The 27,926-nt window shown below is 39.8% G+C and overlaps 2 protein-coding genes and 1 pseudogene across 2 annotated transcripts; all 3 read left to right on the top strand.

The window, feature by feature from the left end:
* The first annotated feature begins 658 nt into the window (after positions 1 to 658).
* Positions 659 to 1,630, top strand: LOC120930535 (olfactory receptor 154-like). The gene has a single exon (XM_040341713.1). It carries the CDS (start codon positions 659 to 661, stop codon positions 1,628 to 1,630), a length of 972 nt encoding a protein of 323 aa, XP_040197647.1.
* A 19,800-nt stretch (positions 1,631 to 21,430) lies between these two features.
* Positions 21,431 to 22,366, top strand: LOC120930534 (olfactory receptor 7C1-like). The gene has a single exon (XM_040341711.1). The coding sequence runs from the start codon at positions 21,431 to 21,433 to the stop codon at positions 22,364 to 22,366; it is 936 nt and encodes a 311-aa protein (XP_040197645.1).
* Positions 22,367 to 25,277: 2,911 nt separating this feature from the next.
* Positions 25,278 to 26,229, top strand: LOC120930533 (annotated as a pseudogene).
* Positions 26,230 to 27,926: the final 1,697 nt, after the last annotated feature.

The following is a 27,926-nucleotide window of genomic DNA, read 5'->3' as shown; positions in this document are numbered from 1 at the left end:
TGTCCATTGTAATTTATAACTTGACATCAGCTATTCATGTTAAGGTCTTAAAAAGAATCTACTAGTGTCTACAAATTAGGATGACTGTATTACGTATACATGGTGAGTTTAGTCATTTTACAAACCTATAGATTTAGAAATATAAACAACACAGGGCTTTTCAAAATAGTCAATGATGAAAAACTACATCCTCTAAAATACTTCTTACTTGGTTATATCTACTTAGTTTGTATACTAGAAAAAGCTTTAAAGATGTACTCTTCCTATATAGTATGAGTGACCTTTTAGGTGGGGTGGGGGTGTAAAGTAGAGGAATACTTACCTTATTCCTCGCTCCCCTGACAGCTAGCACTTTTTAATTGCTCTGCTCCAAATCCACAGTGTGGTTGGGCCACTGATGACCTTACATACAATACAGGACCACGCACTAAAAAAGCTAAGAGAGTATTTAACCCTTACTATATGAGGGTGGAGAAACACGAAATTTGTTTCCAAAGGCTGACAGAGTTTAGATTTAGTGTTAAAAACATACAAAAAAAACTCAGTGCAATTCATATGCAAACTTTTGTTATTATTAATAATAATATTAGTATTGTTACTATTAAAACTACTGTAGACTTGTTTACTAATTATGGTTTTTCAGGTTTTCAAATTCTCAATGGATACTCTGAATCAGACTACATTTGATGATTTTATTTTACTGGGACTGACTTCAAACCGCTTTATCGAATCAGTACTGTTTGTTTGTTTTTTAATCATTTATACATGCTCCTTCTTAAGTAACCTGGGTATGATAATATTAATAAGTGCCTACCATTATCTTCAAGCTCCTATGTATTTTTTCCTGAGTCATTTATCTTTTATTGACTTGTTTTATTCCTCCACCATTACCCCCAAGATGCTGTCAGATTTTATCTCAGATAAAAAATCCATCTCCTTTAAAGCATGTGCCAGTCAAATGTTTTTGTTTGCCATGTTTGCCACATCTGAAAGTTTTTTGGTGACTGCCATGGCATACGATCGTTATGTTGCCATATGTCAACCACTGCTCTACCATAGCACGATGAACAAACATACATGTTGGGGATTGGTATATGGAGCCTATATAAGTAGCTTTTTAGCTTCCATAACTCATACAATTACCATTTTTAAATTCCCTTTATGTGGTTCAAATAAAATTAATCATTTTTACTGTGATATACCCCCACTTTTGAAACTTACATGTGTCTATTCTTATACAAGAAAGTTGGTTGTCTTTTTGCTATCGCTGGTAATGGGAGTTGTTACTTTTGTTGTGATATTGATGTCCTATACCTCCATCATTTGTACAATTTTAGGAATCAATTCAACAGAAGGAAGATCCAAAGCATTCTCTACCTGTGCCTCCCATCTTACTGTAGTCATCTCTTTCTACAGCACAGTGTTTGGAATCTACTTTCGACCAAGCTTGGGTTTAAGTTCAGATAGCATTGACAAGGTCTTCTCCATTTTTTATACTGTGGCATCCCCTCTGTTAAATCCTCTCATATATAGTTTTAAAAATGCAGAAGTTAAGAGAGCGATAATGAATGCACTCCATTCTAGGAAAGCACTATTGCACATAAAACATGCTAATAAAATAAATAATTAATACATTTTTAAAATGTATACCTATTGTACAGGAAGTCCAAGATGGATCCTGGATGGCAGGTATATATCCCCACTATTGGGTTGTGGTTCATTCAACCACTTGACCCCCCAGGCAAATTATGACGCTTTAACAGACAATTGCGCGGTCGTGCGACGTGGCTCCCAGACAAAATTGGCATCCTTTTTCCCCACAAATAGAGCTTTCTTTTGGTGGTATTTGATCACCTCTGCGGTTTTTATTTTTTGCGCTATAAACAAAAATAGAGCGACAATTTTGAAAAAAAATCAATATTTTTTAGTTTTTGCTATAATAAATATCCCCCAAAAACATATATACATTTTTTTCCTCAGTTTAGGCCGATACGTATTCTTCTACCTATTTTTGGTAAAAAAAATCGCAATAAGCGTTTATCGGTTGGTTTGCGCAAAATTTATAGCGTTTACAAAATAGGGGATAGTTTAATTGCGTTTAATTTATTTTTTTACTACTAATGGCGGCGATCAGCGATTTTTTTCGTGACTGCATCAGTCGTGGGATCGGCATCGGGGAGCCATCAGCGCGGGCAAGTAGGACAAGGTAAGTGTCCTTATTAAAAGTCAGCAGCTACACTGTTAGTAGCTGCTGACTTTTAAAATAAAAAACTGCGGGTGGAATCCCGCTTTAAGATCAGTATCACAGCTTACACTGCTAAGTGTCACAAAGAGAGGTTGCCAGGGAGCCCCATCAAACTATTGCTATGGGGCCCAATGATCTGTATCTCCTTGTCTACTGCAACCTGTCTAGGTTTCTGCTCAAAGATACCATCCTCTACATTCTGTCATAATTACTGCTGGAAGACCTATCTGTACCTTATACCATTTCTTAGAAGATGCTTCTTTCATTCCAGTCACTTCATTAGCTTTCTGTCATCCTAAAAATGTATTTAAGCTACTATGTGTTTCCTTCACAGCCCTATTAAATAAACCCTAGTTTGGAATCACCTAAATTCCGAAGGGACCCACAAGAATAGCACAATTAAACAGTGGGGAAAATTTACTAAAACTGGAGCGTGCAAAATCTGGAGCAGCTGTGCACAGAAACCAGCTTCCAGGTTTTCTTGTAAAAGCTTAATTGAACTAGCTGAAGTTAGAAGCTGATTGGCTTATAGGTCATAGCGGCAAATTAAGCTATTGTATGTATTTAGGCCACCATTAAGGCCCGGGTTTACACTGATGCGCTGTGAATTTGGTATGTTTTTTGTCCATTCTGAGGTGTGAATTTACCGCAAATTTAATGCAAATGTCAGGAGTGGGACATAGCTGCGATTAATAATCTAGCCAATAAAATCATAATGTCCAAAAAAAACTGTTAACTTCCTGACTTACGGCGGCATAGCTTTTTGTGGAGAGTAGTGTTATGAAATTCGCACATATGTGAACCATCAATGCGATTCCAGAACGATTTACAATGATGTCTATGGAGACTTAATTCGCAAGGCAACGCAGTAAACTCGCACAAGACCCTTTTTCTATCGCATAGCATTCGTAGAGGAATCGCAACGTATGTATGTGAACGACCGTCATTGAATACAATTAGCTGGATTCAGGTAGGGCGGCGTAATTTTGACCCCGCGTAGTGTATCGTATTTAAGCTATGCCGCCGTAAGTCAGAGAGGCAAGTGCTGTATTCACAAAGCACTTGCCTCCTAAGTTACGGCGGCGTAGCGTAAATGCGGCCTCGGTGGTGTCCTCCCGGCTTCTCCCGTGCTGTCTTCATGTCGAATCCCCGCTTCCCGCGCTCAGTTTGAAGCCTTCGTCGACGTATACCGAGCGCAGTACACTCGGATATATTTGGCCAGGCTCGGCTTCTCACGCATAAACGTCACAGAGCGTGACTACGAGTGAAGCCGAGCCTGGCCGAATGTACCCGAGCGTACTGCGCTCCGAATATGTCGGCGCAGCTATTCAAACACGGCGATTTTCCCCTGATTTTCAGGGCAAAAAAGTGTGCGATATACGCCGATAAATACAGTATTTTTGTCTTGGTTCATATTCTACTGGGCAGGACCCTCACCCATTCTCTCCTCTATGCAATTGTTTTAAGAACCCCCTGCCTATTAGCCCAGACAAAAAAGGAAATGTTTTATTTGACAGATTATGTTCCTATTGATTTCAATGGGGTTCGGGTTTGGCATCCAAGCTCTAAGGATTTGCAAACCCAGGACCCTGCTTGAACAAAACCCAGGGCTGTTCAACTCATCCTTACTGGTCATGGCTGTAAACAATGAGATCTGTACTGGGCACTGCTGGGGAGGATGATGAGGATTGTGGGACTTTGCCTGTTCAGGTGTTCTTCCAAACACTTGACTTTTAGGTAACATGTACACTACAACTGGTAAACGGACGTTTAGGAGCAGTTGGGCGTATTTCTTCAGCAGCCCATGAACTCTCCTCAATGTTATCTTATGGGTACATGTACACTCAGGTGTTTATAGAAGTTTAGAAGTTGAGATTAGAAGCACTTTTAAAAGCAAAAATTTGCATTCAGGACGGTAGTTCAAGGGCAGTTAAAATGCCAAATGCTTGTAACAGCGTGTAAACGCGTCTTTTGTTACAAATGTTGCATTTATAAGTGTTTTAGTTTATAGACGTTTTCAATGGGGAATCATCTCTGACCATTAGCAATGTTAAAAGACAGAGAGATTTTTTTTTCCTGCATTGTAGGCATTTGAGAGGGTCTACTGATGTGTAAAAACTGTTATCTGTCAAAAACGCTTCTAAACGCAAACGCACATAAATGCCACTAAACGCAGCATGTAAACACGGCAAAATGGATGCTTTTAAGCGTTGGTTACAAGCTGTCAAGTTCAAGCATTCAGAAGAGGGTTTTCAAACGTATTGTGTACATGAGGCCTTAGCCTGCTTGGTGGGAGACAAATGTCACATATTCTTCCTCTACTGCGCTACTGCTACTGTGATAGCTTCCTGTTGATGGTTGTTAAAGAAGCAGCAGGTGCCTGCACTCGCCTGATCCTTAGCAACCAGTGGCATCACCCGTTCATTCATTTGCTGCCCAGGAATCCTCTGCCATATAAAGGGGCAGGGGTAGTGCTGATATCATGGCTTTGTCCATATTTGGTCAATGACATCACTGTTTTGTTTACAATTAGTGGTGGAGACCAGGGGATGCCATTCACAGCAAATGTATCAATGGGATCAGAAGTGTCTGTTGGTTGGCCAGAAGTTAAAAAGGTTTTCAGGGCATCATTCATCGTTATAGATGTGTATCTCTAGACAACTTGATTGATGATGGATTTACACAGTGGGGCATTTTTTCAGAATATTTTTTTTGTTTAATAAGGGTTTTGTCAAAAAGTATGTGTGTTTATTTACATTTACATTTGTGTGAGTGAATATAGGTACTATGTACCCATTACTCACTCACAGAGGAGGGCCTATATCTGAGGGGCCCCCTTATTTGTGGAGGAGACTTTCAGATTCCAATAAGTCCCCTTCCCAGGACAGGGTCTTGGGGAAGAGGCCCTTGTCCTCATCAACAGGGGAACATTGCACTCTGTCAGGAGCAAGGTACTCCTCCACATGCTCCCTCCAGGGACATGTTAGCTGGGGCTTCAGTATCCACCTCCTCCATATCTCTCAGATATTAATTTTTGTGAACTAGGGAACTATGACATATGTGTGCAGTGTATACAGGCTCAGGTTCTACTTATGCATCCCCATTTTAGCCACTCACACTGCTAGATCTTGCTATAGCCACCATTCACTGTGGTGCACTATGCATGCCACAGACTTTGTTATTGGATTTTAGCCCAAGGCGTCCCAAGTCTTTCACAATCCTATGGGACTAGAGACCAAACTCAAATGTTATTTTAAAATCTGTAAATATATTGAATATAATATAAACTATTAGCCTTAAAATGTGGTATAAATGGTTGCGGCCCTTTATTACTGGCATGACAATGTATTACCAATAATAACCAATATATTATGACGATAAAACTCTCTGCAAAGCAGGAATAAGAAACAAAGAGATCTGTAGTAAAAAGCAGCACACATTACAAATTATTAGGTGCACATTTAACCCCTTGATCAGCCTAGATGTAAACCCCTTCCAAGCCAGTGTCATTAGTACAGTCACAGTGTATATTATTAGCACTAATCACTGTATTAGTGGCACTAGTGAGGTCAGTCAGTCAGTTAGTTCCTCCCAGCGTCAGTTAGTTTTAGATTGCCAGCCACACTATCGCAATCCCATTATAAGTCACTGACCACAGCCATTAGTAGTATAAAGAAAATTACAGTATATACTATAGTTTGTAAATGCTATAACTTTCACGTAAACCAATCAATATATACTGTATATACTTGAGTATAAGCCGACCCGAATATAAGCTGAGGCACCTAATTTTACCACAAAAAAAATGGGAAAACTTATTGACTCAAGTATAAGCCTAGGGTGAGAATGCAGTAGCTACTGTAAGGCCTCGTACACACGACCGAGAAACTCGACAGAATCCATCAAGAAACTTGGTGGCAGAGCTTTTTTGCAGAGGAAACCGGTCGTGTGTACGTTTTTCATTGAGGAAACTGTCGAGGAACTCGACGAGAAAAAAAGAGAACAAGTTCTCTTTTTCCTCGATGGGAGTCTCAATTTCCTCGCCGTGTTCCTCATCGGGCTGGTTTTCGACGAGAAACTTGAGCGTGTGTATGCTAAGAAACCTTTGCATGCTCAGAATAAAGTATGAGAGGGGAGTAAAAGTAGCATTTGTAATGGAGATAACACATTTTTCACGCTGTAACAGACTGAAAAGTGCAAATCATCTCTGACCAAACTTTTACTTAACTCGCAGTAACATGAGATTAGCAAAAGCAGCCCCAAGGGTTGTGCCAGGGGAATCGAACTTTCCCAGCCATTGCATGTGTTGTACGTCACCACGTTTGAGAACGAGGAGATTTTGTCTTGACAGTGTGTACGCAAAGAAAGCCTGTCGAGTTCCTCGACAAGCCTAACAAGGAACTCGTCAAGGAAAACAATGTGTCTCGCCCGACGAGATACTCGGTTGTGTGTACGAGGCCTAAGTGGAAAAGAGGGTCAACAATGCCCATTTGCACGCCTCACTGTGCCCGAGTCAGTGTACCTGATATTCGTGACAGGCTGCGGGCGTCCATCATTTAAGTCGCGGCCTCCTCCTCTCATCCTCGGACTCAGTTTCCCAGCAGACACTGTGTTCAGTGTTCTGCCAATCACGGACATCTGTGATAGGCGGAACAATGAACACAGTGTCTGCTGGGAAACGCCTATCACGAAATGGGATCAGGAGGAGGCCGCGACTTTTAAACAATGGATGCCCGCAGCCTGTCACAAATATCAGGTACACTGACTCGAGTATAAGCCAAGGGGGTATTTTCAGTCTTAAAAAAAAGGGCTGAAAAACTTGGCTTATACTCGAGTATATACAGTATTTATTGGGATTTTTGTCATCAAAGACATGTAGCAGAATACATTTTGGCTAAAATTATTGAAGAAATTAGATTTCTTTAAATTGTCTTCTTGGATAAGTTTTGTAGCAGGAAGTAAAAAATATTGTTGGTTTTTTTTCAACATTTTCGGCCTTTTGCCAGTTAAAGTGGCACAGTGCTAAATACTAAAAAATGGCCTGGTCATGAAGAGGGTAAAACCTTCCGAAGCTAAAGTGGTTCAATAAGTTTTACTACTATGAAAAAATTGCTAAATAAGCTTCATGCAATTACAGTATGTTGGTAGCATATTTCATTTAATACCTACAGAGACTGAATCATAATATGGAACTCCATTTAGTAGTAAAAATACCAGCATATTTTAATTAAAGCAATAATACTTCAGACTCTATCCAACCAATTGTAACCGCAATAAAGCTAGAAGTGTAAAAGAGACTTCATGTGCAGGCAGGGGCGGACTGACAACTCATGGGGCCCCCGGGCAATAGGAGATTATAGGGCCCACGGGCAATAGGAGATTATGGGGCCCCCGGGCAATAGGAGATTTTTGGGGCCCCCCGGCAATAGGAAATTTTTGGGGCCCCCGGGCAATAGGAGATTATGGGGCCACACAGTATACACACACATACAGTATGCATACACAGTGTACACACACAGTATACATACTTTCCCTGGTTTTACTGAGGCTGGCAACCCTGATGGGGCCCCCAAGTGGCATGGGGCCCTCGGGCAGTGCCCGAGTACCCGAATGGTCAGTCCGTCCCTGTGTGCAGGTTATATTCAAGCTGTTCTCAAGCAGTTGAAGTCAATCATTGATCCAGTTTTTGGAAAATATAGAACTTATTACATGTACTACAAGGCAGGAGATTCTGTGTACATTCCAGACCTGGGTCTGTGGCTATCCTCCAACTATTTCAATTTACCATATATTGGCACCATGGGAGGAATTGCAGAGCTGAGTAGCGAGTGCTACATTAACAAAGCAGATAGACCTGTTTCAGGTCCATCTACACGACCCACACCAGTTTATTTTTCAGAGTATGTGCGCTTCAGCACCTAATTAACAAAGGGATCACAGCAGGTTCAATATAGAGAACAGACACAGATCCCTGCCAGATTGGACCTGGCTTATAGTTTGTGATCTGCCCCGTCATTCATTTGATTTTTAGTTCTTTCAAATATAGAGAGTCAGCATCACATGTGGGTATTACTTAGGGCAGTCTACATGCAAGTGTTGTGTCTAAGAATGGGAACAGAGGGGCGCCAGACTGAGTGGAGTATAAATCATATATTTAATAAAAACAAGTAGTAAGTATTACTCACAGGTTAAATTAGATGAGTTCAGTATGTGGTGAAAATCGCCAGCCCTGGAGTCTCATAAACATCCTATTTAGAGTCCTGTTTTCCCTTTGCAGCCTGGGGCACTGGTGTGATCTTACAGGGATCCAGAGGAGGCTGGGAACATGTGTGTTTCTAACTGTGGGTGATGGAACTAACTGTAGGAGGAGACATATCGCTGTTCGTAATTACTACAAACAGCAGATCTGTCTCTCCTCTCCTGTCAGAACAGTGATTTGTGTGTTTACATACACATTTTCCCATTCTGGCTCTAGTGCCCGCGATCGCAGGTGGCCGGCAGTCACCGTGTCCGCCGGCCACATGCATCAGGTCCCCCGTCCGATGCTATGGCTCTTAAAGGAGCCAACGTACCCACACAGCAATTCGCAGGAACAAGCCACTTTGCCAACGTACATGTATGTAAGCTGGTCGGCAAGTGGCTAAGATAAAAAAGTCCCAATATAAGTACTTCAACTATGTATTCAACTGCATGCCTAGAACATATTATTAAAATATCCATAATTATATAAAAATATATACAACTATAGATATACAAATTCATACAGTATATATATATATATATATATATATATATATATATATACACAGTATCTCATGTACAGCCCTCACATTTTTGTAAATATGTCAGTATATCTCTTCATGTGACAACAAGAAATTACACTTTGCTACCATGTAAAGTAGTGAGTGTACAGCTTGTATGAGGCCTCGTACACACGACTGAGTTTCTCGGCAAAAACCAGCAAGAAACTTGCTGGGAGATATTTTTTTGCCGAGGAAACCGGTCGTGTGTACATTTTCGTCGAGGAAACTGTCGAGAAACTCGACGAGCCAAAAAGAGAGCATGTTCTCTATTTTCTTGACGGGAATGGAGAAAATTGGCTTGTCGAGTTCCTCGACAGCCTAACAAGGAACTCGACGAGCAAAACGATGTGTTTCGCCCGTCGAGTTCCTCGGTCGTGTGTACGAGGCTTCACAGTGTAAATTTGCTGTCCCTTCAAAATAACTCAACACTCAGCCATTAATGTCTAAACCGCTGGCAACAAAAGTGAGTACACCCCTAAGTGAAATTGTCCAAATGGGGCCCAAAGTGTGAATATTTTGTGTGGCTACCATTATTTTCCAGCACTGCCTTAACCCTCTTGGGCATGGAGTTCACCAGAGCTTCACAGGTTACCACTGGAGTTCTCTTCAACTTCTCCATGATGACATTACGGAGCTGGTGGATTTTAGAGACCTTGCGTTCCTCCACCTTTCATTTGAGGATGCCCCACAAGTGCTCAATAGGGTTTAGGTCTGGAGACATGCTTTTCCAGTCCATTATGCCGCGTACACACGATAATTTTTTGGCATGAAAAAAATTAAGTTTTCCAACTTCATCATTAAAACGACGTTGCCCACACACCATCGTTTTAAAAAATGCTCTAGCAAAGCGCGGTGACGTACAACATGTACAACGGCACTATAAAGGGGAAATTCCATACAAATGACGCCACCATTGGGGCTGCTTTAGCTGATTCCGTGTTAGTAAAAGACAATTCGCGCTTTTCTGTCTGTTACAGCGTGATGAATGTGCTTACTCCATTATGAACAGAACGAGCGCTCCCGTCTCATAACTTGCTTCTAAGCATGCGCAGGTTTTTAACGTCGTTTTAGCCCACACACGATCATTTTTTACAACCCAAAAAACGACATTGTTTAAAACGTCGTTAAAAAATGCAGCATGTTCTAAAAAAAAAATTGTCGTTTTTCAGAACCCGAAAAATTATGTGAAGCCCACACACGATCATTTTAAATGACATTTTTAAAAAAAAAACAAAGATTTTTTCATGCCGAAAAATGATCGTGTGTACGCGGCATTACCTTTACGCTCAGCTTCTTTAGCAAACTCAAGAAATGGATAAACAAAATCAAAGTGCAACAGTGCAATTCATTAATGTAGTAAATACCACTAACAAAAAAGTGACTGATTGAAAGTCCTTTCAATCACTAAGCCAGCCCTTCAAAATCCCCTTCCATTTATGGAAACCCTTACTCTTCAACTTCAAACTAACCCCCAGGAGACTGTTCACATTCTCCTCTGCTATAGGCCACCTGGGCCTAAATCGCAGCTTCTGCCATCATTAACGGAGTTTATATCCACTTATACCCTTAACAGCAAACACATTTTGCTGCTCAGGGATTTCAATCTGTGGGCCAACTTCTCACAGGATCCCATTGCGGACGCCTGCATCGATCACCTGGAAGGATTAGGGCTACAGCAACTTATACGCGGGCCAACACATGCTTCAGGTCACACACTCGACCTAATTTTCAGACAAAATCTGAAAATAAGCATTTTGGAAAATGAACCATTGCCATGGACAGACCACCATGCAATTAATTTCATAATTTCCAAAATTCCACCATTGATAAAAGCACCCAAGCCGGTGACAATACACTGGGCTAGATCTCAGAAGAAGCTCCATTCGGAACTCTTCAAATCTACCTTGGGAAACAGAGTCAGAACAATCCATCCATATCAAACAGCCTCAGATACACTGGATGCCATAAATGCAGCCCTGCTACAGTCAGCCGACTTAGTAGCACCGAAACGCAAAGCCCGCATCCGGAAAAAAAAGTCTGGCTGGTTCAACAACCAGCTGTCGCTACTGAAGCAAGAGCGCAGAAGGGCGGAAGCCGCCTGGAAAAGAAGTCCTTCAGAGGAGAACCTTATCATCTACAAGGCAATAACAACACGATATCATAAAGAAATCTTCAAAGCCAAGAAACATCATTTTGGTTAATCTATGGCGATTAACAGAGCCCTAAACCGCCCCCGCGAACTCTTCAAGATGGTCACCCAGACCATGAATCCAGGATGTCTTGAAGTCCCCAATTCAGACACCCAAGAGTTCTGTAATGAACTATCGGATTTTTTCATCAACAAAATTGAAAGAATCCGGGAAAGCATTTTGCAAAACAATACCCCCCTCAACCCCCCCTTCAATCAACCACAAAACACCCACAGAAACTTTCTACAATCAACAAAGTTCACTCTGGAACCGATCTCCATCGAGACCACAAAAAATATCATTGGTGCCTTGCGGAACAGCACAGCAACCAATGATATCATCCCCACCAAACTGCTGAAGGAATGTGCTGACATCCTGGCACCATCCATCACACAGCTTATAAAACAGTCATTTAAGGAAGGCATAGTGCCCTCCCTGTTGAAAGAGGGCATAATCCAGCCCATCTTGAAAAAACCTAACCTGGATCCCAAGGACCCAACTCACCGCCGCCCCATAACAGGCCTAAACGTTCTCTCCAAGATAATGGAGAAAATAGTGGTACAACAGCTGCAACAGCATCTAGATACCCACAATCTACTCGATCGATTTCAATCAGGTTTCCGTCCCGGACACGGGACAGAAACGGCCTTACTCAAAATATGGGACGATGCCCTCGAGGCCGCAGACGAAGGAGAATCCTGTCTCCTGGTTCTGCTGGACCTAAGCGCAGCCTTTGACACAGTAGACCACAAAATGTTACTGATGCGACTGGCCGAGGTAGCCAAAGTCGCAGAAGGTGATTTACCATGGTTTTCCTCCTTTCTTGAAAACCGATCACAAACAGTGAAACTGGGATCTTTCACGTCGGAAAAGCGCACGGTGCCATATGGAGTCCCCCAAGGATCCCCCCTGTCACCGGTGCTGTTCAACATCTATCTTCGCCCTCTCTTTGATATTATCAGTAGCCAAGAACTACTCTATCACTCTTATGCAGACGATACGCAACTGTATTTTCGCATCTGCAACAAAAAGGATCATCATCTCAGTTCAGAGAAATGTCTCTCTTCGATAGAAAACTGGATGACTAAGGCCGAGTACTCACGAGCAGACATGTCCGATGAAACCGGTCCGTCTGGAGGACATGTACGGTAGGTCTGTACAGACGACCGTACATGTCCGGGCGGACAGGTTTCCAATCTGTCCGATCCGCCCGAAAATGGTCCGCTCGGGCCTACACACGGCCGAAAATGGTCCGCTCGGGCCTACACACGGCCAAACATGTCTGCTGAAACTGGTCCGCGGACCAGTTTCAGCAGACATGTTTGGTCGTGAGTACGGGGCCAAAGAGTTATCTTAAACTCAACAGTTCCAAAACAGAACTTCTTATGTTTCACGCCAGCCGAAAGAGTCAACTGGCAACAATCTGGACACCGCTGCCCATTCTGGGCCAAATCATCACCCCTAGCTCCAAAGTCAAAAGTCTAGGAGTCATTTTCGACGCCTTCATGACAATGGACGCACAAATAGGGTCAGTAGTCAGCGGATCTGTTGTGCCTACTACGCAGACTTATTCCATTTATCCCCAAAGAAGACGTAGCAGTCATGGTGGGAACAATCGTAAATTCCAGACTGGACTATGCAAATGCCCTTTACCTCGGACTCCCAAAGTACCAAATCTCTCATCTGCAAGTCGTACAGAATACGGCCGCCAGACTGGTGACTGGGAAAAAAACATGGGAATCAATCTCACCTTCGCTGAGAACCATTCACTGGTTGCCAGTAAAAGACAGAATTGCATTTAAAGCTTTCTGCCTGACACATAAGTGCATCCATGGGAAGGCTCCGCAATATCTTTGCGACAAGATAGAACCTCACAATTCCAATCGCGTTCTGCGATCGACCGACCAAAATCTGGTCAAGGTACCAAAAACCAAATACAAGTCCAAAGGAGAAAGAAGGTTTGCTTTTCAAGGTCCCAGACTATGGAGCGCTTTACCAACCAGCATTCGGTTGGAGGAAAACCACCTGACTTTCAGAAGACAGATTAAAACTCTGCTCTTTTGATGTCATTGAGACACGAACAACTAGCGCCCAGAGGCGATTCAGTTCACATGTGCCGCGCTATATAAGTTTTTCATTCATTCATTCATTCATTCATTCAGTAAAGTGCTGTGTGCTCAAACAGTATCCTTCAAATCCACTGTAGATATGTTCACCTTCACCGACTGTGAAAAATCACACAAAAAGTGCTCAAAAATGAGGATGGCACCTTACCAGATGTTATTCACCCTTTTAATCAAAAAAGAGGTCAATTACAGCTTATAACACAGGTGTATGGCTTTATATAGTATTCAGGTTCCTTGAATTCGACCAAAACTCCGGTAACAATGAACGGAATGAAGGAGAGAAATCGCAATAGTATAATTCCATTTTTATTAAAAGAAATATAAAAATAAGGCGCCAAATGGCTGCTTACTTTTGTCGGTGCCTTAGACCCGGCACTGAGGCTGAAAAGCGTTTCAATAGTGGAGAGATGGCCCCTAGCGCTGGGGAGGCTGGCGATTTGGTGTGATTATTATTGTTATAATCATGATATGTATATAATTTAATTATTAACTTTATTCACATATTATTATTTAATTCTAGCGCCCCCTAACCTCTTTTTATTTATCACACATCTCAGTTCACACTGATTTTTTTGGGGTGCAGCTTACTTTATATTCTATTTTTCATTTTGTAGTATTCTATACACTTAATGTAAATATACATTTGGTTGGCGCGAGATTCACACCTTTTCCAAAGGTAGATGATCATGCTCTGCTTCAGTATGTCACAGTACATGTTGCCATTCATGGTTCCCTCAATGAACTGTAGTTCCCCATGCTGTCAACACTCATGCAGCCCCAGACCATGACACTCCCACCACCATACTTGACTGTAGGCAAGACACACTTGCCTTTGTACTTCTCACCTGGTTGCCACCACACATGCTTGACACCATCTGAACCAAATAAGTTTATCTTGGTTTTATCAGACCACAGGACATGGTTTCAGTAATCTGCTTGTCTTCAGCAAACTGTTTGCAGGCTTTCTTGTGCATCATCTTTAGAAGAGGCTTCCTTCTGGGAAAACAGCCATGCAGACCAATTTGATGCAGTGTGCGGCGTATGGTCTAAGCACTGACAGGCTGACCCTCCACCCCTTTAACCTCTGCAGCAATGCTGGCAGCACTCAACCTCTGGATATGATGCTGAGCATGTGCACTCAACTTCTTTGGTCAACCATGGTGAGGCCTGTTCTGAGTGGAACCTGTCCCGTTAAACCGTTGTTTGGTCTTGGCCACTGTGCCGCAGCTCAATTTCAGGGTCTTGACAATCTTCTTATAGCCTAGTCTATTTTTATGTAGAGCAGCAATTCTTTGTTTGTTTGTTTTTTTCAGATTCTCAGAGAGTTCTTTTCCATGAGGTCCCATGTTAAACTTCCAGTCACCAGTATGGGAGAATGAGAGCGATAACACCAAATTTAACACACCTGCTCCCCATTTACATCTGAGACATTGTAACACTAATGAGTCACATGCCACTGGGAGGGAAAATGGCTAATTGGGCCCAATTTGGACATTTTCACTTAGAGTGTACTCACTTTTGTTGCCAGCAGTTTAGATATTAATGGCTGTGTGTTGAGTTATTTTGAGGGGACAGCAAATGTACACTGTTATACAAGCTGTACACTCACTACTTTACATTGTAGCAAAGTGTAATTTCTTCAGTGTTGTCACATGAAAAGATATAAAGGTATAATAAAATAAAGATATAATAAAATATTTACAAAAATGTGAGGGATGCACTTTTGTGAGATACTGTATATACTTATATATATATATATATATATATATATATATATATATATATATATATATATATATTTATATTTGTTTATATGTATACATTATATAGGCACATGTGCAGAGTGCTTTTTAATTGCAATATATGATTGGGAATTACATCCAGTAATTATAAAACCACTCCCTGAAGAATAAGATGCTAGCGTTCAAAGAGGATATAAATTCAGTGCATGCTGGTACTTGTAACAGTTTCTTTCTATCTGGAAATGAAAACTATGTTTTGGTAAACCAAGGTAAATAGTTTGTTTATTTTTGCTAGCTAGACTTTCGTAGACTACTGTAAGGCCTCGTACACACGATAGGTTAACAAGAGGACAACGGTCTGATGGACCGTTTTTATCAGTCAAAAACGATTGTGTGTGGGCCCCATAGGTTATTTAACCATTGGTTAAAAAAAAGCCAACTTGCTTTAAATTTTAAAAAAACGATCGTTAGTAGGCACAACCATCGGTTAAAAATCCATGCATGCTCAGAATCAAGTCGACGCATGCTTGGAAGCATTGAACTTTGTTTTTTTCAGCACGTCGTTGTGTTTTACGTCACCGCGTTCTGACACGATCAGTTATTTAACCGATGGTGTGTAGGCGTGACGGACCATCAGTCAGCTTCATCGGTTAACCGACGACAACTGTCCATCAGACCGTTCTCATCGGATGGATTGATCGTGTGTACGAGGCTTAAGTCCACTTTTAGAAACCCATTATAGTTAAAGATAGATACCGTTTTAGTTACAGAGTTACAAAGATACAAAGTTAATTAGAATTTTACATAATGCAGAGAGTAGTTAGCATTGCACTCAGTGCTGTTTAAGAATATAATTCCATTTAAACATTGAAAATGATGTGAAAATTTGTAAACAACAAAATCCTGTCCAAGGGAACCAATATAGTGCTTTTCAGAAACAAACAGTTATTATCCAGATAAAAGATGCAACTTACATGTGGGAAAAACTAAGATCTCTTTGAAAATTCAGATTCACAAGGTTGCTAGATATTTTGGACTATGTATCAGCTCTCACTGCAAAGATCCACAGACAAGCTCCTCCAACGCAGGCCTCCCTTCAATAGCATTTTCCCCAGGCTCTTCCCAAATAATTATTATTATGATGTCATCAGGGGCATGATGCCTCTATGAAGTGGATCTCTACAGTGAGAGCTGATGAACAATCCCACCTACCTATCAGCCTTGTCAGTCTGAGCTTTGAAAGAGGAAGTTTTAAAGCAATCTTAATTTTACCCACAAGTACATCTTTTATCAGGCAAATAATTGTGTTTGGGTAAAGTAGTTATTCCTGCGCTACAGTGGAAACTATGGGCCTGATCCACAAAAACCTGGCGTAACTTAATTTTTCCCGTTTAAGTTACACCGCCGCAAAATCTCTACCTAAGTGCCCGATCCACAAAGCACTTACCTAGAAACTTTGAGCGGTGTAACTTAAATCCGTCCAGTGCAAGGCGTTCCTAATCTAATGGGGCGAGTCCTATTTAAATTAGGCGCGCTCCCATGCCGGACGTACTGCGCATGCTCCCGACGTTATTTTCCCGACGTGCTTTGCGCGGTTTTACGTTACGCCGAGTTTTGTGAATCGCGCCGGGTAAAAAAAGTTGCGTCAGGAAAAAAAAGAGATGCGGCGGAAAAAAAATATTTGACAGCGTCGCGGGAAAGAAGGGTCTACTTTTACATGGTGTACTAACTTTACACTTTAAAAAAGCAGCCCTAATTTTGCGACGGCAAACTAATACTTACAGAGAAAAAACGAAGCGTAAAAGCTTTGTGGATCTCCGTAAGTGCTAATTTGCATACCCGATGCTGGATTTCGACGAGAAATGCCACCAGCGGCGGCTGCGGTACTGCATCCTAAGATCCGACAGTGTAAGTCCCTTACACATGTCGGATCTTCTGCCTATCTATGAGAAACTGATTCTGTGGATCAGTTCCATAGATAGAAACAGGGATACGACGGCGTATCCCTTTTGTGGATCAGGCCCTATGTGTGCAGAGGGTAAAGGTGCGGCAACTACCGTATGGGCCAACCACTACCCACAGTGAGACATGGAAAAAATCAAGAGATGGTGTTGCGCTCCAATAGCATAGAATGGTGTAATTTGTAAAATGTATAAATAACCAGAATAGTATAATTGATAAATGAATGTGCAAATATGCAAATAGACTGACTGAAAGATAAAAATCGCTATAAACGATAAGATAAATACATCGTGCACTTCAATGACTTTGGCTTGCGCTGGTTTTAAATGGACAAGTGTGAGACCTTATGTAACAGCACTGGTGAACGGAGTGAACCACAACTGCAGTTAGCAAGGATTTCAATGGACAAGTGTGTGAGACCTTATGTAACAGCACTGAGAGCGCTGAGAGTGCCTGTTTTACAAAAGAGAGGTGGCGCAATGGCGCCTGTTACACCTTACTACATTTATAGTCATCTTTAGAAGGTGACAATATGCCCTTAGGAGTGGAGGTGGATTTAATCTGAGCACAAATTTTGTTCACTATAGGATCTAAAAGAGCATGAACCCTATATATGGGAAATATCAATTTGATGGTTCACAAACTTTATGATGCAGATTACATAGAAGGATTATGATATAAATGCACATGCATCATTGTGCTTGGGACATTATAATTTGCTTGCCACAGACTTTATGAACACTGTTAATAAGTTTGAAACAGTTGTGCACTAATTCACTATTTTATGTATTTACAATACTTTGTTGTTTACTAATTTTCACATGATTTTATGATTTATATGTACGTTTGGGGCAGTGTGCTGTTATTTTGATTTAAATTAAGGCTAACAGCTTGATTTTATTTTATTATCATATCGTACCTTGGGTGCAAGATTCACTCTTGTGATTTACCCCTTTAAATCATTGAATTTAGTTCTTTCTAGCTAGGGGTATTGTTAATGCTACAACAAACAAAGACATTTTAGACAATTATGTGCTTTCAAACCTGTGTTCCAGCATGCTTGTGATCATGGGCATAAATAAAGCCACATAAAGCATGGTTTAAGAAGAGAAGTGTGGGATTTTACAAATAATAAACATACATACTCACCTAGGTGGATGCAACATTGGTGCAATGGTTCATCTGTCCCCCACCACCTCTGAGGCCCTGTACACACGAGGAGACATGTCCGATGAAAACGGTCTGCAGACCGTTTTCATCGGACATGTCTCCTGGGATATTTTGGTCTGATGTGTGTACACACCATCAGACCAAAATCCCAGCGGACAGAGAACGCGGTGACATGGCGGTGACGGTGACGCGGTGACGTGCGCAAACCAGGAAGTTCAATGCTTCCACGCATGCGTCTAATCAATTCGACGCATACGCGGAATTTCAGTCCGCTGGTTAGACGTACTAACCAGCGGACATGTCCGATGGACAGGTTTCCAGCGGACAAGTTTCTAAGCATGCTAAGAAACTTTTGTCCGCTGGAAAACGGTCCGATAGGCCGTACACCCGACCGAACATGTCCGATGAAACTGGTCCGCAGACCAGTTTCATCGGACATGTTCGGTTGTGTGTACGGGGCCTAAGACAAAGAACTGAGTGATCAAACACAGCTGATCACTCCCTCTGAACACAGAGTGGTTACGGTCAGTCAACATTCTGTGTTCAGCTCCTCTAGTGCTCACTGGAGCGCTGGAATGTGAAGGAGGTAGGAGTGAATGACTCAGGGCTGAGCCAGCTGCCAGGTATCTGGGTGGATTCTGACATTAAATTTGGGAGTCCTCCAGAGTCTCAACCAGCTGAGTGATGTAAGCCAATAGTGGACTTTAGCCCGCCGTCGACTGAAACTTGGTCACAGGAGTGCAGAACTTAGTGCACATCTGTGATGCACTGGAAAAGTAGGGCCACAATTGCTTTGGCTTTTTGTTTAACTAGTTTGGTGTGGCCTGCATGGACCATAGCTCTTCCGTGCTGAACTGAGGAATTTTGATAAGTGTGTACCCAGCTTAAAAATATTGTGCGATGCATTACAGGGAGAGAATGAACCCTGTTGAAACCCTGTACCCATGGCCAGTAGTATAGCCAGAGTCTGCCTAAAGCAACATTTCTTTATGGATGTAATGATTTTTAATGAATGTGTAACTTGATTAAATTATTTAGTGAAATACCTGTTTAGTGATCAGTTATAAAAGGGCACCCTACTACTTAGGGAAAATGTAAAACATACCCTATTATTATATATTACAATCATTTGTACGTTACTGATTTCCCCCAGACAGAACATTTGCAAGTAGACTTTACACAGTTTTCAGTTACTGGCAGCCATTGGGCTTAAATCCTGCTAACTCTGCAAACCAAACCACCAATGCCCATCAATAATATTAGCTGGGTAAGAACATACATTTTTGACCACTTAACCTGAGGCATCGTTTTTCTCGTCGAGTTCCTTGTTAGGCTTGTCGAGGAACTCGACAAGCTTGCTTTGCGTACACACAGTTAATCCAAAATCTCCTCGTTCTCAAACGTGGTGACATACAACACATACAACGGCAGGGGAAGTTCGATTCCACTGGCTAAACTCTTGGGGCTGCTTTTGCTAATTTCATGTGTTTGCATGTTAAATAAAAGTTTGGTAAGAGACGATTTGCACTTTTCAGTCTGTTACAGCTTTAAAAATGTGTTATCTCCATTACAAATGCTACTTTTACTCCCGTCTCATACTTTAATCTGAGCAAGCGCGGGTTTCTTAGCATACAGACGTTCAAGTTTCTCGTCGAAAACCAGCCCGACCAGAAACTTGACGAGCCAAATCAGACTCCCGTCGAGGAAATAGAGAACTTGCTCTCTTTTTGGCTCATCGAGGTTCTCGACAGTTTCCTCGACGAAAATGTACACACAACCGGTTTCCTCGGCAAAAAAATATCTCCCAGCAAGGTTCTTGCTGGTTTTTGCCAAGAAACTTGGTTGTGTGTACGAGGCCTCAGACGTTCTTAGGTTGAAGTGGAGATATCTGAATGATGCCTGCTGCAGGCATCATTCACATATCGTTTTTTTCAGCCGGTGATTCCCATACCTGACATCTCTATGATCTTTGGAGGCTGTAGGCAACGTCATGACATTTAAACATTGCCGTTTTTTTCTGGGAAGCTTGGGATTGCTTTTGTTTTTCTGATCTCAGGCTTTCCAGCATAGAGGAAAGATCTGGGGACTTAATAACCCCAAATCCTAGATATCCCCATAAAGAGGGCCTGTCGTGCCCTATTCTTATTACAAGGGATGTTTACATATCTTGTAATAGGAATAAAAGTGATCACAAACAAAAAAAAAATTAAGGTAAAATGTAAAAAAAAAAAAAGATAAATTATGAAAACATATTTTTAAAAAAGCGTCCCTATCCCCTCATCCTCGCACGCAGAAGCGAACGCATATGTAGGTCATGCTTGCATATGTAAACGACATTCAAACCACACATGTGAGGTATCCCCCCAAACATTCAAGCAAGAGCAATAATTCTAGCCCAAGACATCCTCTGTAACTTTAAACTTGTAACCTGTAATTTTTTTAGCACATGGAGATTTTAAAGTACCAAAGTTTGACGCCATTCCACAAGTGTGCGAAATTTTAAAGCGTGATGTGTTAGGTATCTATTTACTTGCCATAACATCATCTTTCACATTATACAAAAAAATTGGGCTAACTTTTGTGTTCTTTTTATTCATGAAAATGTTCTTTTTTTCCCCAAAAAATGTTGTTGAAAAAATTGGTGCGCAATTACGGTGTGACATAAAAAATTACAACAACCGCCATTTTATTCTCTAGGGTCTCTGCTTAATATATATATATATATATATATATATATATATATATATATATATATATATATATATATATATATATATATATATATATATATAAATAATGTTTAGGGGTATTTGAGTAATTTTCTAGCAGGAAACATGTAGGAGAGGAGTGCCAAAATAGGCCTGGGCTTGAAATGTTAATACTATCTTGTTCAATTTCATAAAAGCTCAACTCATAAATGTCTGTTTTATAATTGTTCTCTCTGTAGGGGCTTCTACAGGCTTTCTTTACTCGCCTAACTGGCAATTGTTAAAGTACTTTCTCTGATTTGACCTCTTTGGGGAATTATCATCCCAATTTAAATAAAATATAACTGTTTGGAAGATATTGTGAACCTATTTGCCAGTAAGATTTGGAAAGCATGCTTTATATACATCAGCAGCTACTAAGAGTAAGAAAAGTACATTAAGCTAGATTCATTTATAAAATGAGTAATTGTTAAAATATTAACTTAATGGGGAATAAGACACATCAGATTGATTTCTACATTATAGCTATTTCCAAAAATGGTGGACCCTTGTTTTTGTTATTTGTTACATTTTTACTCCTCTATCTCATTTCTCTAATTTGGAATATGATAATTTTTGTGGTCATATTTCTGGATAGTCACCTTCAAAAACCAATGTATTTTTTCTTATGTAATTTGTCAACTGTAGATGTATTATACATTTCTGTTGCAGTTCCTAAACTGTTGGACATAATTATAACAGGAAATAATAAGGTTTCATTCATAGCTTGTTATACACAGATGTATTGCTTCACATCCTTGGCTTGCACAGAAATCTGTTTGTTGACAACAATGTCTTATGATAGATACATCGCCATCTGTAGACCATTGCATTATACTCTGATTATGCACAAAAGAATGTGTAATCTGCTGGTGGCAGGTTGTTGGACCTCTGGATTTTCAAATTCTCTCTTTGTTACAATATTTGCATCCCGTTTATCCTTTTGTGGAGCTACAAACCTCAATCAGTTTTTTTGCGACATTAAAACTCTCACAAAGATTTCTTGTGGTGATAAAAAGGAATTTCAAACTATGATATTTACCGAGGCCTTGTTGATGGGATTTTGTCCTTTTGTGCTTATTTTGATGTCCTACACTAAAATAATTTCAAATGTTTTAAAAATGAAGTCTGTGGGCCAAAGAAAGAAAGCTTTCTCCACGTGTACCTCACACCTTACTGTCCTGTTGCTCTTCTATGGAACATTACTCTGCATGTATATGATACCACCTTCAGAGAACTCGGAGCAGCTGGACCAGGTCTTTTCAGTGTTTTATTTGGCAGTGACTCCAACACTAAATCCTTTGATTTATAGTTTGAGAAATAAAGATATAAATAGTGCTATAATTCATACATTGTCAAGGTCAATGTCATGCATGCAATAAAAAAGGGAAAAAAATCTGGAAACATCTCACACACTCATCTTGCCAAAACAAATGTGATAATAAGTGGCAATAAAATCAGCAATAATTGCACATGCTACCAAGTTAAAATATTACACCCTATACCATCCACCCCATCATAAAACAGCCCAAGCTACTGGAACAAAGATGCAAATTCCCCAAGTTTATGTGGGAAACAGCAACCTGCCTGCACTTGCCCTTGAAAAGGCTTCACTTTTAGAACGACCTCTCAGGCAGTTCAACTATCTAGACTACTCTACTGGTGCGCCCGAGATAATAAACAATGGGTACACTTGGAACAGGTGACCATGGGTATACTGTTAACAGAACTCCCCTGGATTTCAGTGGATGTCATCCCAACAGAGGCCACACAACATTCTCTGGCTGGAGCTACACTTAAGGCTGTCAGATTGTTTTTTAAAAATATTGATTTCTCCCCTTTTCCTAGCCCTTTAACCCCAGCTTTGGGTAACCCATCCTATCAATCTGGAGTTAACAAGCCTCAATTTGATGAACTCATTCATCAGGGTTTCTTCCGTCTGATGCACTATTTTCAAGGAAATCAGCTTATGACAAGCCTTGAAATTGCATGTAACTTTTCCCACACACTGGACTGCGCTCAGCTTGGTGCATACCTCTGAACTCTGCCAGAGGGAGGTTTTAAGATAAGAGACCTTTCCAGGTTTGAGCAGACCTGCCTTGCAGGCAAATTAATAAGTCACTTTTTGTCCCATCTGTACACTTTGAAGATAATGGCCAATGCTCCACAGAATCCTCCAACAATGGGAAAGAAATCAGACTTACATTGTATGTTTCCTCAAACCTCCAATGTATGTTGGTGCTGTCAGGAATCAGAGAGTATCTTCTGATATATGGTTGAACAAACGGTTAAAGTGTTAACTGGAGTGTCTCTTAAAAGGAAGCCTGTAGCATACTTACTCCATGATACATCCTTATCTAATAAAAGTTATAAAAGCTCATTGTTGAAACACCTCTTAACATCTGCAAAAGCATGTATACCAGCACATTGGAAGAGCCCAGTCATTCCAACCACATCTCATTGGTTGGCTAGAATTACAGAGATTTGGAGTGAGAAATATTGCAGGATATGGACTCTTTTTCCAAACATGAGCAGGCACATAAGTGTGACTTCATGAAAACCCTGCAAGGAAGTGTAGCCGATACTCCTAAATTCATGAATAAGAATAATGCCCAAGGGTTTAATAACACTTTAATGGATTTTCTTTGTTAAAAAAAATATTTTCTTATAGGCTCTTTATTTTCTTGGAATACAGTAACTGTTGTTTAGTAAAGATACTAAATAAAAATAAAAAATAACATGACCCCTCACAGATATGATTTGTAGAGAGTCAAGCAATATAGACAATAAGTCGTAAATTGATTATTTCTCAATAGAGCGTTCAAATTTCCATGCATGGCTAAAATTATTGCATCGATTTGCATTGGCTTTGGTTCTCATTAAAGTGAATGTTAACAAGAGTCACTGCCCTGTTGCCTGAACACACAAACTGGACTCTAGATCAGGACCTAAGGCCTGAGTGGGGAAGGAAAAAGCTTCTGTCAGGTATTGATGCCTTCCGAATCCTTATTGGAGAGATTTACCATCACTTCCTGTAAGGACAAGAAGTAATGAGAAGGCTCTCCAATGAGGAAACAGACAAAAGCAAAAATAACTCCCACCCAAGAAAATTGGAGGTGCATTTAGGACATATTATCTATGCAGGTGTAGTCAACATATCCGGACATACCTGAGCTTTAAATTTACCTTAGCCTGAGATTTTTCATGAATAGGACAATGATGTTGCGGGGGTGCAGATAACTATAATTTTTTTTGTCAAATTGTAGTTATTGTACATGTTTATACTAATGTTTTATATACTTTATTATATACTGTATACACAATCACTGTTTTACAAACAATCACTGCATGACAAAGAATTCCCAGAGCACTATGATTTATCTAAATAGAGATCTTAGGACAAGTATCCTTTCAGGCATGCTGTATCTCAGTAAAATGGAGCTGTCTATAAAAAAATTATGTTATTGAGCGAATAAAATAAAATAAAATAAACCCATCCTGAACAATGTGAGGCTGTCGCTGAAGAAAGGGTATATAGACAGAGACTTAAGAAGATCAGCAGCACTGAGGTGAACAATTATGAAAACAAGTCAAACATGTTTTTATCATCACATTTGAACTAAATATGTATTGATTTACCAATACATGCTTCCCTGTACACGTATAACTGTTTTGTCTGTTCCAAATGCTGTAAAAAATATCAAGCATTGTGTTATGTCAATTTGTAGAACTGATGTTGTCCTGTGTGATACCAATAAAGCACCTTTGTTTTGTAAAAAAAAATATATATATTAATTATTGCTGTGTTGATATTTAATTTATTATATAATGACTCACATGAAAATATAATTTCCAAATAATTGTCTCCTTGGAGACTAGATTCTAAAACATTGTACTGTGCAACAGAGTGCTAAAAACTATAAATATATTTCTTTATACTGGTAAGCATGCTATGTTTTGCTGATCCATACCTTCAGGTATTATATTACAAGGCAAATATTCATTAATCATCTAAAATGTCCTTGCTATATGCTTAAATGCAGAACATTTTTAAGGATTTCAAATAATCTATAAACCAGTCTAAAAATGTTCTGAACTAAACTCAAAAAGTTAAATTACACAGAATAAAAACTGAAATTATTGAAATGTTTCTAAAAGTGTGATGTTGCCTATGTAAAATTACAAACAACTTAAAACAGTTTTCAAAAAAGAAAAATCTTTAATTCAAATGAAAGCTTAAAAATATACCAAACAACATATTTTTAAATTATCAACACAGTTGAGTATTGTACATGTGATCCTACTTTGGCAGGTTGCGATGGAAAATCAAACATTTTTCACACAGTTTTACTTGACCTCATTCACTGTTTATCCTGAAGATATGCCATATATCTTTTCATTTGTTTTAGTTCTCTATTTAGTTGGCGTACTAGCAAACTTTGTAATCATTAAAGTGACAGTGCAGGAAAATAATTTACATACCCCAATGTATTTCTTTCTATCTAATCTATCTACCGTCGACATTTGTTACATCACAGTCACTCTTCCAAAACTGATGGACATTCTGCTGACAAGGAAACATTCAATATCCTTTATGCAATGTTACTCTCAGTTGTACTTTTTCTTATTTTTGGCTAGCACTGAAATTACTTTATTATCCTCCATGGCCTTTGATCGTTATGTTGCAATTTGCAGACCCCTGCATTACCAAACTATTATGAGTAAGAAAAATTGCTTATGTATGTTAGGTGGCACATGGATGTCTGGACTTGGAAACTCAACATGTGTTACACTGTATGTTTCACAATTACCTTTTTGCCTTTCCAATACAATTGAACAGTTCTACTGTGAAATTAAAGCCATTGCGAAAATCGCATGCATAGACAGAGGTCTCAACGTTCTAATATTTGTAGATACCTTCTTATTTGGGGTTTGCCCATTTTTACTCAGTCTCATATCTTATGCTAAAATAATTGCCATTATTCTAAAAATTAAATCAAATGAAGGAAGAAAAAAAGCCTTTTCCACTTGCACGTCTCATCTTATAATCCTCCTTATTTTTTATGGAACCATTATTTGCATGTATATGGGCTCACCCTCAGATCTGGAAAATAAACAAGATTTGATCTTTTCTGTATTGTTTGCTGCTGTCACACCCATGTTGAATCCTTGAATATACAGTCTGAGAAATGCAGAAATGAGAACCGCTATTGTGACAAATATGAAAATAAAAATATTAAGCTGAAACAGAATTATAAAGTTGGGTATACACACTAGTAGAATTTTGAATAAAATTTTGTACAAAATGTATTAGAAAATCCATACGAAAATCCTACAGTACATTTAAATGTTGTTTAAAAGTAGTTTAAGATTTTAATTTGCTTTTAAAAATTCGATTTTGGAATGAATGGACTTTACAAAGCAAAAACACACATATCCTGTTAGAGTGGTACAATAGGGAAACATTTTACCATCCTCCTTTGATTTTTGCAGTCAAAAATTAATGTTTAAAATTCTTGTTTGACTTCATTAATAATTAGAAAAATAATTAGAAAAATAAGTGGACATTCTTACAGTATTTTTACAATGAAACATGTTGAACAAAATTCTACTAGTGTATACCTGGCTTAAAGAATATGTTAACCCAACATTTCATATTTCTGATATGTGCCTATTGTACCATGTACTTGTATGAAAACATATTATGTTCTCTTTGTATTCCTTCTTTTGTGTGAATTATATCTGTCCAATAGGTTCTAAAAAAAAATACCAGTTGAAATCCAGTGGTGTCCTATGTTCTGTGCACTCTGCTCTGTTGTCTAAATCAATGTTATCAGGAAATGTGTTGGGACAACAGAACACTTCAATTCAATGTCATGGAGAAGAGGGGGACGTGTTCTGTATTTTTGTCCTAGGATGGCAACACACTGCTTCTTCATAGATACAGTACTGTGCATGAGGACTGTCACCCTAGGACAGAAAGTGTGTTACTGGCAGGAATGGAGAATCAATAAAAGGGGAATAGGGGGACAAAAAGGCACTCACATTTGTGAGCACATTTGTATAGCACAGGCTATCCCCCGGGGCGTGAGATGTTGGTCATTCAGCTTTGGACGATCTACTCTGGCTACCCTATATGGATGTAATTCCTACTGTGGTTCTGTTCCCTCTTTCCTGCCCCGGTTTTCTATGGTTTTCTGGTTATTAACTAGATTCACTTCCGATAAAGGATATGATGCAACCATGATCTCACATAGAGGAAATTTTTTCCTTCTGTTTGGCATTCCAAGCCCCTTTTTAAACTACGTATAAAGGACTGATGGTATATCTGCGACTATAAGCGATCTGTGGTGCACTGGATGGCTGATGACCATTTTGATAAATGAAGTATTTAATGTTCTACTGCTAAAATTCTCCTACCTCGTCCTGAGGAAGCCCAAAGGTGAAACGCGTAGACGAGAGGATATTTTCAACCCTATTGCATATTCTATATGTTTTTTTATATATCAATTGTACTTTTTGTAATAAATATATATATATTTTCTAAATTTTGTTGTTCCCGTCTTACCTTTAAAGTCCGCCCAATCACTGCCCCCCCCAGCAGTAATTTCCTTCTATTCCCTGGCAGGAATGGAGCACAAGATAAAAATAAAGGTGAAACCGCCTGAAAAACTAAGCAGCCACCACATTTACTGACTGGTAAGCTAATCTATTGCACAATTCATGTTCTTGAGTTTAGATACATTGTAAAATCAATTTTCCAGGTCTGCACTCCCAGATGGCACTGATGGACAGCAATGATAAGGAGGCACTGACAGGCATTACTGATTGGTATCAGTGAAGGGCACTGACAGGTGTCACTGATGGGCACTGATTGGCATTTTGATGGACACTGGTTGGCATCTGATGGGCACTGATTGGTATCTGTGGTGGGCACCATTG

This window comes from Rana temporaria, chromosome 3 (genome assembly GCF_905171775.1).
Source record: "Rana temporaria chromosome 3, aRanTem1.1, whole genome shotgun sequence".
NCBI classification, from domain to species: Eukaryota; Metazoa; Chordata; class Amphibia; order Anura; family Ranidae; genus Rana; species Rana temporaria.
This window is presented reverse-complemented; position numbering and strand designations above follow the sequence as displayed.

Coding starts and splice junctions, on each gene's coding strand:
- LOC120930534 (XM_040341711.1), top strand. CDS start 21,431: ATGGGGAATAAGACACATCAGATTGATTTCTACATTATAGCTATTTCC.
- LOC120930535 (XM_040341713.1), top strand. CDS start 659: ATGGATACTCTGAATCAGACTACATTTGATGATTTTATTTTACTGGGA.